This window comes from Vombatus ursinus, unplaced genomic scaffold (genome assembly GCF_900497805.2).
Source record: "Vombatus ursinus unplaced genomic scaffold, bare-nosed wombat genome assembly UNPS02001419.1, whole genome shotgun sequence".
In the NCBI taxonomy this organism is placed as follows: Eukaryota; Metazoa; Chordata; class Mammalia; order Diprotodontia; family Vombatidae; genus Vombatus; species Vombatus ursinus.
Genome location: NW_020941197.1, coordinates 2,457,302 through 2,474,155, shown reverse-complemented (window position 1 = coordinate 2,474,155; position 16,854 = coordinate 2,457,302). Strand labels below are relative to the sequence as shown.

Sequence of the window (16,854 nt, the reverse complement as noted above, 5' to 3'; positions counted from 1 at the left end):
AATGGGATCTCAAAGTCAGACAAAACTGAACAACAGAGATTAATTGGGATGGGTAAAAGTGGAAGTGGGGAAGTAATGAAGATAGAATTCACTCATTCCCACCTAAATGTAGAGAGCCTGGGGGAATTATTTGAAGGAAAGGGCTAGATTGGAATAAAAAGGTCTTGTCCTGAAGCTTCATTTTTCTATGCTGTAATGATGTGACTCAGCATAAAGAATAAAGGCTAAAATTTTATTGATTAGTCCTAGGCATGCTAGCAGAGAGGCCTCATAGAAAAGCTGCCTAATAACACCTTTGAGAAAGAAGTCCCAGCAGCCCCCCCACCCCACCCCACTCACTACACAAAAAACCCTGAGACGTCAAAAGTTCCGGGGGGGGGGGGGAACAAAACAAAACAAAAAACTCAGCAGCAGATGACCAAACACTTTTTAGAGAAGCAATGAATATTGAGCTACATAGGAAGAGTGCCTGAAACATGAGAAGTGATGCACCTAGGAACATGAATTGTCCAGGGAAATCAATCAATAAACATTTATTAAGCACTTGCTATGTGCCAGGCATTTAATTACTGGGAGACACGAAAAGAAGCAAAAGCCAGTCCTTCCCCTCAAGGAATTTACAATTTAATACACGCCATCATATACAAAGTAAACTCTATTACAGGATAGATAGGAAATAATTAGCAGAGGGAAAGCACTAGACTTGAGAGGGATGACAGACCACTTTCTGTGGAAGACTAGATTACACTCTAGAATACTTAAGAGATTTGTAACTTTCGGATAACTCATAATTGTTTTTCAGTAAGACTGAAACTTTTTAATACATTTCAGGTCTAACATTGTACAGGAAATTAGATAAGAGTGCTCTGCAGTGAAGGTTAATGTCTGTTCAACTGAATCAAAATGGGCCAATAAAGATTTCTATTCCTGCAATGGAAGCTTGTTTAACTGGAATCAAACTTCAGGCTTTCTTCAAGCCATTACAATAATTGAGAAGGGCAAGATCTCTGATTTATTCTAAATTCACTCAAGAAAATTCCACTATTCATATCGTTTAAATAATCTTTTGGCAAAATTCCGTGGACAGTACGTATTTGACCACAACATGAGCGGGCGACAGACATAAATGAATACAAACTATGGGAAAATACCGTCACGTGGGACAGAAAGGCTTCAGCCACGCAAAGGTTAAATTCCTCGGACAGGAGAGCTGGCGCCAGACGCAAGCGCGCTAACGTATTACGCAAAAAGGAGGAAATACTTAGCGCTCTCTTTGCTCAGCTCCGCGTTCTCCAGCCGGAAGTATCCGGTTGGAAAACGTCGCTGCTGGAGACAAAGAGACCGGGGTAATTTGGTTCCGGCCCAGATGGCCTGTCAGTAGGAACTCCGCGGTTAGGAGGAAGGGTCGGTGGACACCGGCTGGGAGGTTTGTCCTTCCTTCCTGGCCGCGGCTGCCATGATCCCGATTCCGCTGGTGGTGCTGGTGATGGGGGGTTGGTGCGCCATTTACCTGGCGGACACCTTGCTGAAGGTGAGGGCCCGGGCCCCTCCCCCTCTTGGTTCTCATCTCGAGGATCCTGGAGCTCAGGTTACGAGAGGGGGACTGACCGGGTGTGAATGGGGGGTGGGGGGGGTCCTGCCCCCTTCTTCCTCCCCCTGAGTCCTCTCTTCTCCCTCTGAGTCCTCCTCTTCTTCCCTAACAGTCCTCCCTCTTCCCTCTCAGTTGTGCCCCCTCCCTCCTCCCTCCAGTCCTGCTCCCTTCTTCCTCCCTCCTCTTCCTCCTCTCTAGTAGTCCTCGCTTTTCCTCCTCCTCCTCCTCCTCTTCCTTGGCAGTCCTCCCACCTCCTTCCTAGTCCTATCCCCTCCCACCCCCTCCCTCCCAATCCTTCCCTCTCCCTCATCCCAGTCCTGCCCCTTCCCTCCTCCCTCTCAGTCCTCCCTTCCAGTCCTCTCTCCTCCTTCTCTCTCTCTCTTCTCAGCACGTGGGCTCACTTCTTGTAACCTTGTCCCACTGGGATAGGAAAGAAGGGGTACCCTGCAAGGTGTGGGTCAAGTTCCATGGGTTTTGTTTTGTTTATTTGTCTGTTTTCTAAGAAATGTTCATGCTAATTCTGTTTCTTAGCTGTGTAATGATTTTGACCAAGCCATTTCACTTTCTCCCCTGGGTGGCACAGTGGGTAGAGGTGATTAGACTTAGAGTCAGTAAGATCTGAATTCAAATTCTACCTCAAGACACTTAAGATAGCTGTGCAAACCCTGGACATAAGCATCTATACACCTCTCAGCCTCAGTTTCTCCATTTGTAAAATGAAGATAATAGCTAACATTTCTGTAGCACTTTCTATGTACCTGGCACTGTGCTAAGAGGATTATTTCATTTAATCCTCACAACCATCCTGGGAAGTAGGTGCTATTATTATCACTACTTTTCACATCGGGGAAACTGAACCCAACAGAAGTTAAATGACTTGCCTAGGCTCACACAGCTAGCAACTACTTCATGGGGTTGTTGTGAGAATCAAGTGAATTAACATGTAAAATGCTTTGCAAACCTTAAAGCACCTATATAAATCCTAGGTTTTATCATTATTTTATTTTATGCATTTAAAAACATTACTCTGAGAAAGGATCCATAGGTTTCACCAAACTGTCAGAGGCTCAGAGGTGGCAGTGGCACATAGCTAGTTAGTGGCAAAGCCAAAAGCCAAGTTTCTTAGCTTCCAATCAGTTTTTTCCCCCCTGCCGTATCAGCCCCCTTCCTCAGTCCCCTAACAATGAAGGAAGAGAATTAAATCCCAATCAGAATAAAAAATTCCATAAATAAATATAATGATTGTAGATTTAGAGATGTAAAAGACCTCAGAGGACCTCTAGTCCTCTTCTCTTGTTTTAGTGATGAGGAAACTGAGGCAGAGAGTTTAAACAGTTTGAGTTCACACAGGTAGTATCACTGGTGAGATTTGAACCAGGGAGCAGAGTCAGCACTCTTTACAGTCTATCAGTTTTTTTTGTTTTGTTTTGTTTTGTGTTTTGGCAGTTGGGGTCAAGTGACTTGCCTAGGGTCACACAACTAGTAAGTGTCAAGTGTTTGGTCTGAGATCAGATTTGAACTCAGGTCATCCTGACTTCAGCACCGGTGCTCTATCCACTGCGCCACCTAACTGCCCCTACTTTATCAGTTTTTAAATGGAATATGATAGTTTGTTACTTGGCCACATTAATAATAATGAAGTGGAAGATTGGTACAGTAGAAAGAACCCTGGCTTGAGAGTACAAGGGCCTGGGTTTAAATCCCCTCTCTTTCCATTTTACTACCTGTGTGACCTCAGGGAAGTTTCCTCACTCCTCTGGGTCTCAGTTCCTTATCTGTCAAATGAGAAGGTTGCTCTGGATGGCTTCTGAAGGCCCTCACCACTCTATGAACAGCAACTAACACCTTCACTGAGGTTATAGATTAAAAAAAAATGCAACATCTTTACTTCAAATGCCATAAAATGGTCAGTACACTGGACTTAGGGTTACAAGCTCTGTATTCAAGTCCTCGTATTTCCTAATTGAATATTGACAATGCACTTTAGCTTTCTGTGACTTAGTTCCTTTCATCTCTAAAACAGGTAAGATAACATTTATATTTCCCCCATGACAGAGTTATTGTGAAAAAAATCTAAACCTTAAAGTGTTCAAGTAAGTTATTATTGAGTGCTTCTTAAGCTTTTTTAAAGAGCCAGATGCAATCATTAGTTGAATCACTTTTGCTTTGGAGTAAGTCAGTCCAGTGCAGTGCATTGGAAAGAATGCTGGATTGGAGTCAGAGGACTTCTATGTTCATTTTGCTCAATTACAAAATGAGAGGATTGGACTAGGTCAGGGGTGGGGAACCTATGGCCTTGAGGCCACATGGGGCCATTTAGGTTCTTAAGTGTGGCTCTTTGACTGAATCCAAACTTCACAGAACCAATTCCCTTAATAAAAGGATTTGTTCTGTGAAGTATGGACTCAGTCAATAGGCTATACCCAAGAACCTAGAAGGCCACATGTGGCCTTGAGGTCACAGGTTCCCCATGCCTGTGATATTTCTAGCCCCAAATCTTTTATCCTAATCTTGATAACCTACAGAAAATGATCTATTTAATTTTCATAAATGTCTTTAAAAGTTGGTCTTCAAAATCACATGATCACTTCTTTCTCCTAGGCATCAGATTCTTTGAAGACTTCTTATGAAGAATGGCTGACATCTTATGGATTGAGCATCTCCCCTTTTCACATACGATGGCAAACCCCTGTCTTCAATCGCCTCTTTTACGATTGGGGACGTTGGAAACCCAGGCTGCTTTACCAGTGGTATTCGTTGTGTGCTGTTTTTTGCTTTAATTGATAATAGGGACAATTATATTAATTTGTTACTCAGGTTAACACTAACATTTGTTAACCTCATAATTTTGTAATCACTACAATATAAAACATGGTGATTTAAAGGCAAAATACCCCAATCAGCAAATGTAGTACAAAGTCATACACATAACAGTACTAAACTCTTGGATATTCATTACATTCAGGTATATATGTACATATGCATTGCTTCTGTTCAGTAAAACAAGTGAGATGTATGTGTAAGTAAATACAATAATTACAAGAATGGGGAAAATATATTGTTTGCATAAAGTGCCAAGCACTATTCTAATTGTTCTACGTACTTAAATTATAAGAGTTGGGTAAACTTGTCAGTTTGTTTTTCAACAAAACATATTTTTGGGGTATATTATTTAGCAGATTGATCAGTTTCTCCTATTTCAATAGACATGTCTGAGGTTGATACAATAGAGATGTGGCTGTATTTCCTTTACTTGTTATTATTTAGAGTTAATAAGTAAAATTATGACTGATCATTGAACCTAATGATATTTGAGGTGTGAAGTACTGCATATTAATCTGAATTTCATCTTGACAGGTTCAATTTAGGAATGGTCTTTGGAATAATTGCCATGTTCAGTTCTATTCTTCTTCTTGGAAAAACCCTGATACAAACTTTGTCACAGATGTTGACTGAAGTCCCTTCAGCTCAGAATGATAGGATGCTACAAGTTGTGGTCAGTGGCTTTTCTTTTCCTTTTTCTCCTTACTTTCTTGAAATGTGTAAAGAAAATGTTTTCCACGGCTGCTTTTCACTACTAATCCTCCAAAGATAGATGTGAAAATAGATTAGAAGTCTCATGACTTTTCCAAATACTGTGACTTGGCTGAAATATGTGTAGATCTCTTTTTGAAAATGAGAGAAATTAATGTGAAAATTTATGGATTTAATAGACATAATTAGAGGTTAATAAAGACTAATAGTAAGTCAGTAATAGTAATAATTTTAGGTTAATAAAGATAAGAATATTAGAAAAATTACACACATTTTTATGCAAGATTGCTACAAAAGGTAGTTTTCTTCTACTCTTCAAAACTATCAATAAGTTGAGTTAATACTTTGGAGAAAACACATTTCATTCATGTTGCTGTTTAAAGATTATCTTTGGGGGCAGCTAGGTAGCACCGTGGAAAGAGCACTGGTCCTGGAGTCAGGAGGACCTGAATTCAAATGCAGCCTCAGACACTTGACACTTACTAGCTATGTGACCCTGCGCAAGTCACTTAACCCCCATTGCCTAGCCAAAATCAAAAAAAATTTAAAAAAGATTATTTTAAAAAAATATTATCTTTGAAAGTAGTATAGTAAAGGGACAGCAGGGCTAGCTTCAAATCACTATATGGGAAAGTTGCAGTTTCATTCTTTTTAAATTTAATACCTCTCCAGTTCTTAGAGTACACTTAAATTGTATGAATTAATACCCTTTTTATTCATAGTAAAATGTTTTTCTGAGCAAACATTGTCACTTATGTACTAGGGTCTCAGTGACATCTACTCACACTTCTCTAATGCTTGAAGGTTTGTAAAACACTTTTCTTGAAGCAGCCCTTTGAAAGTAGATATTGCAAATTAGGTATGTAAGTTTCTATCTTCTCCGTTTTACAGATGAGGAGACTGAGGCATAGAGAGTGAAGTGACTCTTCCATACAACTATTGAGTATCAGAGCTATGGCTTGAATTCTGGGCTTCTGAGGCTAAGACCAGTACAATTTGAGCTCTTTCTAAGGTCTCATTCTGTCTCTTTAAAGTATCTGTTTTTACATTTATGGATCATGTAAATAGTAGCAATGATGCAACTTTACATTTCTCTTGAGTAAATAGCCTCTTCCCTGTTGACTTTGCTGGTGTCAGTTGATTTTTATTAGAAATGTTTACATTTGTCATCTTAATTTCAGTTATGAATGTTGTCTTACTGCTAACACATTAACTCAAAAATGTCTTTAATTTTTAGTAGCAGGTCTTTTTTTTTTTTTAAGTGGCAAGTTGACCCTAGTCTTAAATTGTTACTTACAGTCACTAGTAAGCTTGTTATTTATAGTCACTAGTAGTGGTGAGGCTGGGCTTAGAAATTAGTTGCAGAAAATGAAGTGAACAGAACTAATAGATCATTGTACACAGTAACAGCAATATTGTAATGATAATCAAGTGTGAAAAACTTAACTACTCTGGTCAATAAAATGATCCAAGATAATTCCAAAGAAATCATGCTGAAAAATGCTTTCTCCCTCCAGAGAAATTACTAATGATCTCTGAATGCAAATTGAAGTATAGTTTTCTACTTTATTTTTCTTGCTTTTTTATTTTTTCTGATAGGGATAATATAAAATATGTTTTACATGTTTTCATATGTATAATTGCTATATTGCTTGCCTTCTCAGTTTTGGTGGGGGGGGAAGAGAAAGAGAATTTGGAACTCAAAAATTTTAAAAAGAATGTTAAAAATAAATAATAATTAAAATTAAAAAAAAAAGAAATTAGTTGAGAACTACAGAGAATTGGTCATGTAATAGTAGCATCTAGTCAGTGGCTTATCTGTATTAGGGGGTCCAGGAAAGTTGATCTCTCCTTATCTTTATGACTAGAGTGGTAAAATATCATTCATGTAGAGAACAAGTTATTTCCAAGGTTGGCCTCTCACTTTATTGAGCTTATTAAAGCATTTCATTGTATTAGCAGAGCTATATTTGGGCAACTCTAGGCTGCCCTGAGATTCCCGTGTATTTTTATTTTTTATGTACATGTTTAAGTGTCATCTGCAGAATTAGACTGAAATTCTGAAGCTGCAGGAACGTGTTTTCTACTTACTCTCTAATGCCCTGTGGAATTAGTCTAATATTGTTATTGAACAAGAATTTGGGACTCTGAGTGGTTTAGAGATCAGTATTCTAGTACAGCTAATTCCTTGTGGGCTGCTGGCATGGACAGAATATGGCAAGGGTCAGATCAGATGCTGGTCAGCTCGATATTATGACCAGCCAACTGTTGTTTTCATATTGTCACAAGTTCATGCTTATCTCTCAGAAAAAGAAAATATGGCCTAGTTGATTATCTATTGCTTTATTTCGTATAACAGGATAAGGTTGGCTGACTAATTTGTAATATAGAGAGAAAGTCTGAGAAAAAACATGCGTCTTCCCACCTTCCTTTCTTAATCTTTACCCCACTTATTACCCCATCCCCATGTACCCAATATCCTGATGCTGCTTCAAACTTCCTACTGTAGCATCCTGCCTAAGCTTCCCTTAGCCGTTTATTCTCCAAAATTATCTTCTTTAACATCTTGCCAATCAACTCCCATTCTCTAGACATATTTGATCTTAGCCAGGTGCTAGTATTGAAGAAATTTAGTTGAACTAATTTATAGTGATAAGTGAATGACTGATAGAGCCCTTTAATCCTCCCATGGGTATTAACATATCTAAAACAGGATGGCTCAGGATCAGGAAAATGATACACACAGTGACACAGGGACTCTTACAGTGTCGATGGAAAGAACAGCAACGACAAGCTGCACATTTTGTGCCGTGGCAGAGGGTCAGAGCTTGGCTGTACTCTTCAGTAGCTGTGTGATCTTGGACAAGTAACTTAATCTTGCTGAGCCCTAATTCCTCCCCATTTAATCAAGAGGCTGGATTAAATGATCTTTGTTGTCCTCATCAGTCTAATGCTGTAATCCTAAATATAATGACCAAGCTTGGCCCAAAGAGGAGATAAGAAGGGGGACTATGGATGTAGAATATTACATAACCTGGCAGGCAAGGTTGATGTGTTGGTTAGTTTTTCTGAACTGCCTTTTTCCCCCCTTAATTTTTTGTTTCAGGGAATGGATTAGTAGGTAGGGAGTTGGGGGGGGGGATGTGCAGGGCATCCCAAAAGTTTTAGTGTAAATTTAAGTTCTTAAAGCTTTTTAAAATCACCTTCACTTATCAACTTTTATTTTGGGTTGTTTTTTTAATTATCACCTTCATTTCCAAATATTTTAAGCTTTAACAACTTAAAACTGCACCAAGACTTTTGGGACAGCTTGTATTTTGAAATGGAGGTGATATAATAAGAGATACATCACTATAATTCTTTTAATATAATTTATAAAAAGAATCTCCTAGAAAGAAGGGGAGGGACCAACTTCATTTTTGCTCTGGACCGCTATCAGCACATGAGGTAGCTCAAGTATTAGATAACCTAACACATATGACATGACTCTTTTTACTGCTCACCCTTCTGACTGGCCGGATAAAGAAAAAGGATTAACAGTTACATATATTACAGAAAAATTACTTTAGTACTTTATATCTTTTTAAAAAATATATATTAGTTACTTTATTTGTAACAGCAAAAACTAGAAATTACCTGTGTGCCCAACAACTAAAGAATGACTGAATGAATTATGGAATATTCATAGAATACTAAGATACAGAGCTATGAATGAGTGATAAGAATATGAAGTATCCAAGAAGGGAATGATGAATATAAAGTGAGGTCAGAACTTTATACACATTAATTTCACTTCTCCCCTCATCCGCCCCACTCCACACACACACACACACACACACACACACACACACACACACACACACGTTGTGTCCTTCAGTTAGACATGTTCCTTGAGTACAGGTGCTGTTTCTTTTTTGTCATTATAACCATAGTCTCTGGCACATAGTAGGCACCTCAAAAATGCCTTGAGGCCTACAACTATTTTTTATTTGTCTTTATGTTCCCAGGGCTTATCACTGCCTGACATATAGTAAGCTATCAATAAATGCTTATTGTTTGATTTTGTGTCTGTTTCATTGTTTCTTTTTAGCTTATAATACAATTTTTTTGAATAAAGTAAAATTTATGGTAGAAATTAAAAACTGAGCCATTTATTTTCATGCCTGTTTTGTATGTGGAATATTCACAAGAGCCATGACAATATAACAATAATAACAATAATAATAATAATAATAGGAAGCTAAAGTAGGAACAATTTAAAATAATCTGTTTTTTGTTTTGTTTTGTTAAATAACTTGGTACACTAGTATGTGTTTTGTTGTTTGCTTGAACAGGTTCCTGGTGTAAATTTACCTGTCAGCCAACTGACCTATTTTTTTACTGCAATCCTTATTAGTGGTGTCATTCATGAAATTGGCCATGGGGTGGCAGCTATCCGGTAATGTAATCAGACTTTTTCTCTTCTATTATATGTTAACAAAGTTTTTAAAAGAAGTGTTGTTTCAAAGTTAGCTTCTTAAGTTTGACATCTAATAACAATTTTTAAATGGAAAATGCAATTTACAGTACTTTATTGCATTTTAAATTTGCTCTCTTACAGAATGATATCTTATTTAAGGTAGCTAGATCTAATTCTGCTACAAAATTTGGCAGTCCATTTTACTTTGTCTTTCATGCAAATTATCTTCAGTTTTTTGTACTAATGGCAAGAACAAAAATTGAGAACTTTTTGAAGGAAAAGGGACTTTTTTAGTAAAAGTTTAAATTGGTGTGTAAAAGCTTAGTGTTATATTAGTTCTTGATTTATGAATTGAAGCAACATTACTAAATTCTTATTCCTTTTTCTATTTCTTAGAGAACAAGTTCGATTTAATGGATTTGGAATTTTTATCTTCATTGTTTATCCTGGAGCGTTTGTTGATCTATTCACTACCCACTTGCAACTTATATCTCCAGTCCAGCAGCTAAGAATATTCTGTGCAGGTGATTTGAAATTGTTCTTTTAAGTATCAACTTTATGAGTTCATTTTGTATCTATCCTTTACAGCATCACAAATGAAGACGTCGTGTCTGTCAGAATTTGTTTCTTGGTGATTGTCTGTAACATATAGTAGACATTACTGCTGTTAATGGGAAAGGTTAGTAAGAAGACTGAAGTTGAGTTGAATCTAAAAAAAATAAACTATTCATTTGTACCAATATTTGATTAGGCTTTTGATGAATTGATTTTCATGGTACATTGAAATGCCCTTATATAATTCAGGAAAGTATTCTGTGTTGCAATATATGCTTACTTGCTAAGGTTACATTCTGCAACTTGTCATTCTGGATGTATAGATGAGAAATCTAGAGACTTGAATGGATACTTTTGGATTGTAAAGTGTTTTAGCTATTCATGTCTGCCTCACCTCTCAAGCATTTTCACATCATCATACTAACTTTGGTTTTTAGTTTATTAATAATAATAATGATGATATTGGATTGTGAGTTCTTTGAAGGCAGGGACTCTCATTTGCCTCTTTTTGTATCCCTAGTGCTTAGCAAGTGCCTGATAGTGGCACTGTGAATTAGCAGAAGGCACTTAATAAATGTTTATTAATTGAATGAATGAATGAATGATATAATGATGATGATTGATAGATAGCATTTATATAGTGCTTTAAGGTTTGCAAAGTACTTTACAAATGTTATCTTTTATCCTCACAACAGCCGTGCAAGGTAGGTGCTATTGTTATTCCTGCTTTACAGATGAGGAGACTATTGCAGACAAGTTAAGTGACTTGCCCAAAATCTTACGGCTAGTAAATGTTTGAGGCTGGAATTGAACTCAGGTCTGCCTGACTCCAGGTCCAGCCAGCTGCCTGTAGTGTGTGAGTTTATGCTAAAAGCAATTCACTTGGCAGTGAAGTAGCTAAGAAGTAAATGCTTCAATATATAGATATTATGCAAAGTGTGCTTTCAGTTGGCTTATTCTAAATATTACTTCTGTCCCTCCAGTCTGCACATTTGTGTGTGTGTGTGTGTGTGTGTGTGTGTGTGTGTGTGTGTGTGTATGTAAATGTGAAGAACATCATAGTATAATAGATAGAGTGCTGACGGAGTCAGGAGGGCCTGAGGTCATACTAGCTTTGTGACCATATGGAAGTCATTTAACCTCACCATGTCCCTGGCAGTTGTCAAAGACTATCATTATGTAAATTAAAGTTGCTGATCTGTATCAGCAGAGTGAGTTTCTATACTAGGAATTATGGGTCTGGACAACATAAATCAACCTAAATCCCTTGTTGATTTCTAAATTACCATAAGGTTTTATAACTAAGGAGTTCTAAAATTTGCTCCAGGGTTGAAGAGATGTGTATTATCACTTATTGCAACAGCCTCCCAGTTGGACCTCCTGTGTCAGGTCTCTCACCACTCCAGGCCATCTCACAGGCTGCTACCAAAGTAATTTTCCTTAAGCACAGATCTAACCTTGTGACTCTCATACTTAGCCAATTCTATTAGATTCCTGTTGCTTCTAGAATAAAATAAAAACTCCTTTTTTTAATTTTTAAAGCCCTCCTCAACCTGGTCCCAGCCTATATTTCCAGCCTTATTGGACTTTACTCCTCCTTCCTCACACAGCCAAACTGGCCTTCTTTCTGTGTCCCATGTAACACTCTCATCTCCTTCTCCATGCTTTTGCATTTGCCATCCTCCATGCCTAGAATACATTCCTTCCTTGCCTCTTCCTCCTAGCATCTCTGACTTCCTTTAAGATGCAGTTCAGATGCAGCCTTCTGTATGAAGCTTCTCCTGATTGCCCCATTTGCTAGTGCCCTCCCTCATATTTACTCCCAAATGAAATTGTATTTAATTTTGCCTATATAGATATCAACATCTATGTGCACAGAATAGTAATGTACATACATATGTAAACTTTATATTTGTGTGTGGATATATATTATGTATGTATGTATATACATGCGTATCTTGATACATGTACATGTGTGTATATGTGTGTGTGTGTGTGTGTGTACTTGTCTACTTTATTAAAATATAAACTCATTGCAATGGGGAACTGTTCCATTCCTTGTATTTGCATCCCCAGCACCTAGCATAGTGCCTGGCATGTATTTAATAAATATTTGTTGATTAGTTGATCGATCAATTCCTTTCTCTTGGGAAGTTAGTGAGGATTTTTGAGTACAAGAAAACAAATTTGAAGAGATATTGGTGGACCTTGGGAGGGTAGGAGGTATACTATTTAAAGAAAGAGTGCCTAACTTTACTTGTCTCCTAATAAGTTAGACACTTCTCCTGCATTGCTACATCTTCTTCTCTCTGTAAGATTTAGAAATCACTTCTCCAGAGTAGGCAGTCAGTGCACTAGAGATTCTTCTTCAATTCTAGTGAGAATACTTAAAGGAAGATTATGCACCAGCATAATTTTGGGAAAGGAAAGGGTAGCCTTGATTCAACAGTGCTTCAGCATCAACATGGCTTCTCAAAGAAAATGTCTTAAAAGTTCTGTTGTACATATCAGATGTAGTACAGTTCATCCCAGGTATGGTACATAATTGGACTTTTATATTAAGCCGCATGTTCCATTATCTGACTCAGATTTAAGATTTTTATTTTTTAAGATATTTTTGTGTTTTTAAATTTATTTTTATATTTTTAAGATTTTATAGACATTCCTGTAAATTATGCAGAATTGATTAGAAATTATATGCTAGTTTTGTTTTATATTTTAGGTATGATTTGCTACTATTTTTATGTGTACACATATGTATATGCATATACATTTATGTTATATATGTATTTCTGTGTTTTACTGTGACTGGCACTGAGGAAAAGTGAAAACTATCAGTTAAATCAGGTAATCACTAAACTATTTTCATTCAAATATTTGGCAGCATTATTTAGATGAGTCCAACAGAGGACATTCTTTCTTTGTGAAACTGATGCCAATCTGAATCCCTTTTGCTGTAATTTAAATATACTTTGGTTTAAATGTCCTTAACCTTATGTAATTAATAGCCTGGATCCCATTTCCTTTCTTCCTCCCTTCACCCCCACCCCCTCCTCATAAGCAGAAAGCTATGGACCCCTTATCAGAATAAAAAAAAGTACATTGGGTGACAAAGGAAACTCAATTATATTGAAATAGAGTTATCAGAACGAATATATTTTTTAAAGTTCAAAGACCCTGGGTAAGAACCTCTGCTATAGCAATATGTTCTTTTGTTGTTGAGTCGTTTCAGTCATGTCCAACTTTCCATGACCCCATGTTGGGGGTTTTCTTGCTAAAGATACTAGAATGGTTTGCCATGTCTTTCTCCAGCTCATTTTACAGATGAGGAACTGAGGTAAGCAGGGTTAAGTGACTTGCCCAGAGTCACACAGCTAATAAGTGTCTGAGGTTGGATTTGGACTCAGGTCCTGCTGACTCGAGGCCTGGTACTCTATCCACTGTGCCACATATCTACCCCAATGTATTCTTATAAATATATTTGAAAAGTGAAATTTTGCTACAGTATCATTAACCATTCCTAGTTGTTATCTTGTCCTTTTTACCAAAAGGCAAAGTTCTTAGGATAGTGATATAACTTACATGCTTCTTTAGGAACATATATTTCCAGTATTTCTTATTTATCCTACTGTAGTAGTCAGCTAGGTGGTGCAGTGGGTAGAGTGCTATGCCTGGAAAGTCAGGAAGACCCAAGAGCAGATCCAGCCTCAGACATTTACTACCTGGGACACCCTGGGCAAGTCACTTAACCTTTGTTTGCCTCAGTTTCCTCACCTGTAAAATGAGTATCATACTAGCACCTACCTCTCAGAATTGTCAGGATCAAATGAGATATTTGTAAAGCATTTGCCCTGTTCAAGAACCTTCTATGACTCCCCATTGACTGTAGAATAGAATATAAAGTATTAAACACATCAGTCTGGTATTTAAGGCTCTCCATTATGTAATCCCACTCTTAACTATTTAATGTTATCTACCACTACTCCCCAGTATGAGTCCTCTGCTCCAGACAAACTCTTCTATGGCAAAACAAAACTAGCAAACTATGGCCCCACCCAAACCAAGGGCATCTCCTAAACATCCTAAAGGCAGAGCCCCTTCTGTATCTCTAGGGTTTGGGATAGTTTTTCAGTGGTTCAACCCCAAGAATTGTCAGACTCTGCTTTTGGGTAAGGCCTGGCCCCTTGCTCCAGCCCTGTCCACTTTAATCCAGCACATGTTTAAGTCGAATACATAGCTAACTTAATTACAGTTTGAGAGAATTTAGGGAATATTGACTGTGTATTTGAAGGACATCAAAAGTAGTCAAGTCTCTGTGTTCCTAGGAAATTTATGATTGATTTGGTTTTTTGGGAGAAGGAGGTAGTTTTTTAAGTGTTTACTGATAGCTTTTATTTTTATATCTATATTTCCCAATATATTCCTCTCCCTACCTCTCCCAGGGAGCTGTCTCTTATAACAAGGAAGAAAAAAGAACAGGAAAGATAAAAAACCAGCAAAACTAAGCAACACCTCAGCCAAATCTTATTTTATATGCAGTGTTCCATAACCATGGTGTTTGACCTCTGCAAGAAAGGGAGGGAGATGCATTCCCATATCTTTTCATGAGAGTCAACCTTGGTCATTATAATTTCACAGCATTCTTTTTAAAGTTTTATTGATAACTTTTGTTTTTCACATTGCCTGAATTTCTCCAGGACTTTATTTTTTAATATTCTTGTCTATTTTTTGAGGGGGAGGGGACAAGGCAGTCGGGGTTGGTCACGTGACTTGCCCAGGGTCACACAGCTAGTAAGCGTCAAGTGTCTGAGGCCAAATTTGAACTCAGGTCCTCCTGATTCCAGGGCCAGTGCTCTCTCCACTGTGCCACCTAGCTGCCCCTTGGCTCTTATTTCTTGCTATTATTTTCATGTCTTTTTGATGACTTCCCTTAGACTTTTTATGTTACGTCCTTCATCCTAGGTTCTCTATCATTGTCTATCATGGTTATTTTTTTTTAAATTTTCTCCAGGTTTTTCAGAATTCTTCCTCTTACTCATCTTATCATCTTTTCTCAAAAAAGTCATTGACGTCTGTAGTCTCCACTTCCTCACTATTTCTTAATCCTTTCCAATCCGCCTCTATTACTTTATAAGAATTACTCTCAATGAAGGTCATCTATGACTTTCTAACTTACATATCATTTAGATTTTTCTCAGTCTCCATCTTCTTCAACTACTCTTAACATTTGATACGTTTGACCATGTAAATGTTATTTAAAAGTTTTGATTTGGACCAGCAATTAGTTTCTCTGGTAGTTCTTTTATAGTTAGTTTAATTTCCTTTTCTGAGATTGAATTATTTAACATCTCTATTTGATGTTCTGTTAATTTGAATGTTTTATATTTTTGTAGGTAGTTGATTTCTTTTAAATGCTCAGATAACTACATGGTAGTTTCTAATCATTCTCTTTTTTTTTCTTCTGAATTTGATGTGATTTCACCCTGTTCATTTATTTGTTACTTTGATTTTCTTCCCTCTGTTTAATCTAGATTGGCTAAAGGTTTATCAATTGTGTTAGTCTTTTCAAATAATCAGCATTTACTTTTGTCTATCAGTTCTATAATTCTTTCAGTTATCTCTTATAATATTCAAGATATTCTCTTTTATATTCATTTTCAGTTTGTTAGCTTAATATATACCTTTAAAAATAGACTAAAAATAGCTAGATGGCGCAGTGGATAGAGCAATTCAACATCAACCACAAAGTTTTCTCTGATTCCAACAACAATTATTCCCTCAGCTTTTCAAAATTGTATCACTTGTAATAACTTGAATAAAGTAATTAAAGTGTCTCCTAAGATTGTCTACATTTTGCTGTTGTCTTCACTTATTCATAGATTTTACCCTCTTTTCAGGTGTCTGGCACAATTTTGTACTTGGAGTTTTAAGTCTTGTGGCTCTCTTTATGCTACCTGTAATTCTTTTCCCACTTTACTACACTGGAGTTGGGGCCCTTGTTCTGGATGTCACTGAGGTAAGACAAGTCAGGCTAATCGCTTGATTAGCAGCAGCAACAGCAGCAAAGATTCTATCAACTCTTGTGTAGTATAATATTCTTTAATGTGAACAGTAATTGTCCATATGTCCCTATGTGCAGAAGACTCACTTGTGTTCAAGAGAAATTACTCCATGCTTCATAGCTCGAGCTATGAAGAACACTAGATTTGTTTAAAAGACAGACTTATAAGATGGCCGAATCCATCAAAGGTAGAATGTGGTGCATGTTATTTATTGGTGAACATAGATGGTTTCTCTTTGTTTAAATTTATAGCTGAACTTTTCAAATGTGATGATTCTTAAGGAATAAAGACATTAAACTGAACCTTGTTTTCTAGTGGAGTTAGTAGGAGGGCAAGTTAATTCCCTAAGTTCAAAAAATACTATGATAGCTCTATAGAGTTTTTGTTTAGATTCTGGATGGAAGAAAACAATAATTTCCAGGCAGAGATAATGATGAGTGAATCATGGAAAGTTTTAGTTAGAAGGAAAAATCTTAAAATTTATATCTATTGAGAAATGTTAATTAAGAGTTTTAAAACAGTTGTCCTTTCGTAAAAGGTTTTAATATCCATGCTCATTGTAGAAGAATGTGTACATGATGTAGTTAGATAAAGCTTTTCAGCTTACCATATTAAATGTGTTTGATGTTGCTGAAAACTTCTAACTTCGATTT

At 37.0% G+C, this 16,854-nt stretch overlaps 1 protein-coding gene across 2 annotated transcripts in view; it reads left to right on the top strand.

The window, feature by feature from the left end:
• Window positions 1–1,298: 1,298 nt before the first annotated feature.
• Window positions 1,299–16,854, top strand: part of MBTPS2 (membrane bound transcription factor peptidase, site 2) — a 36,491-nt gene continuing 20,935 nt past the window's right edge. The window contains exons 1-6 of one of the 2 annotated variants that reach the window (XM_027868315.1): window positions 1,299–1,588; window positions 4,193–4,341; window positions 4,949–5,087; window positions 9,460–9,563; window positions 9,981–10,108; window positions 16,037–16,155. In XM_027868315.1, coding sequence (XP_027724116.1) covers window positions 1,457–1,588; window positions 4,193–4,341; window positions 4,949–5,087; window positions 9,460–9,563; window positions 9,981–10,108; window positions 16,037–16,155 — 771 coding nt within the window. In that variant the 5' untranslated portion in view covers window positions 1,299–1,456. The remainder of the gene's footprint in view (window positions 1,589–4,192; window positions 4,342–4,948; window positions 5,088–9,459; window positions 9,564–9,980; window positions 10,109–16,036; window positions 16,156–16,854) is intronic. The other variant, XM_027868323.1, reaches the window with a different exon arrangement.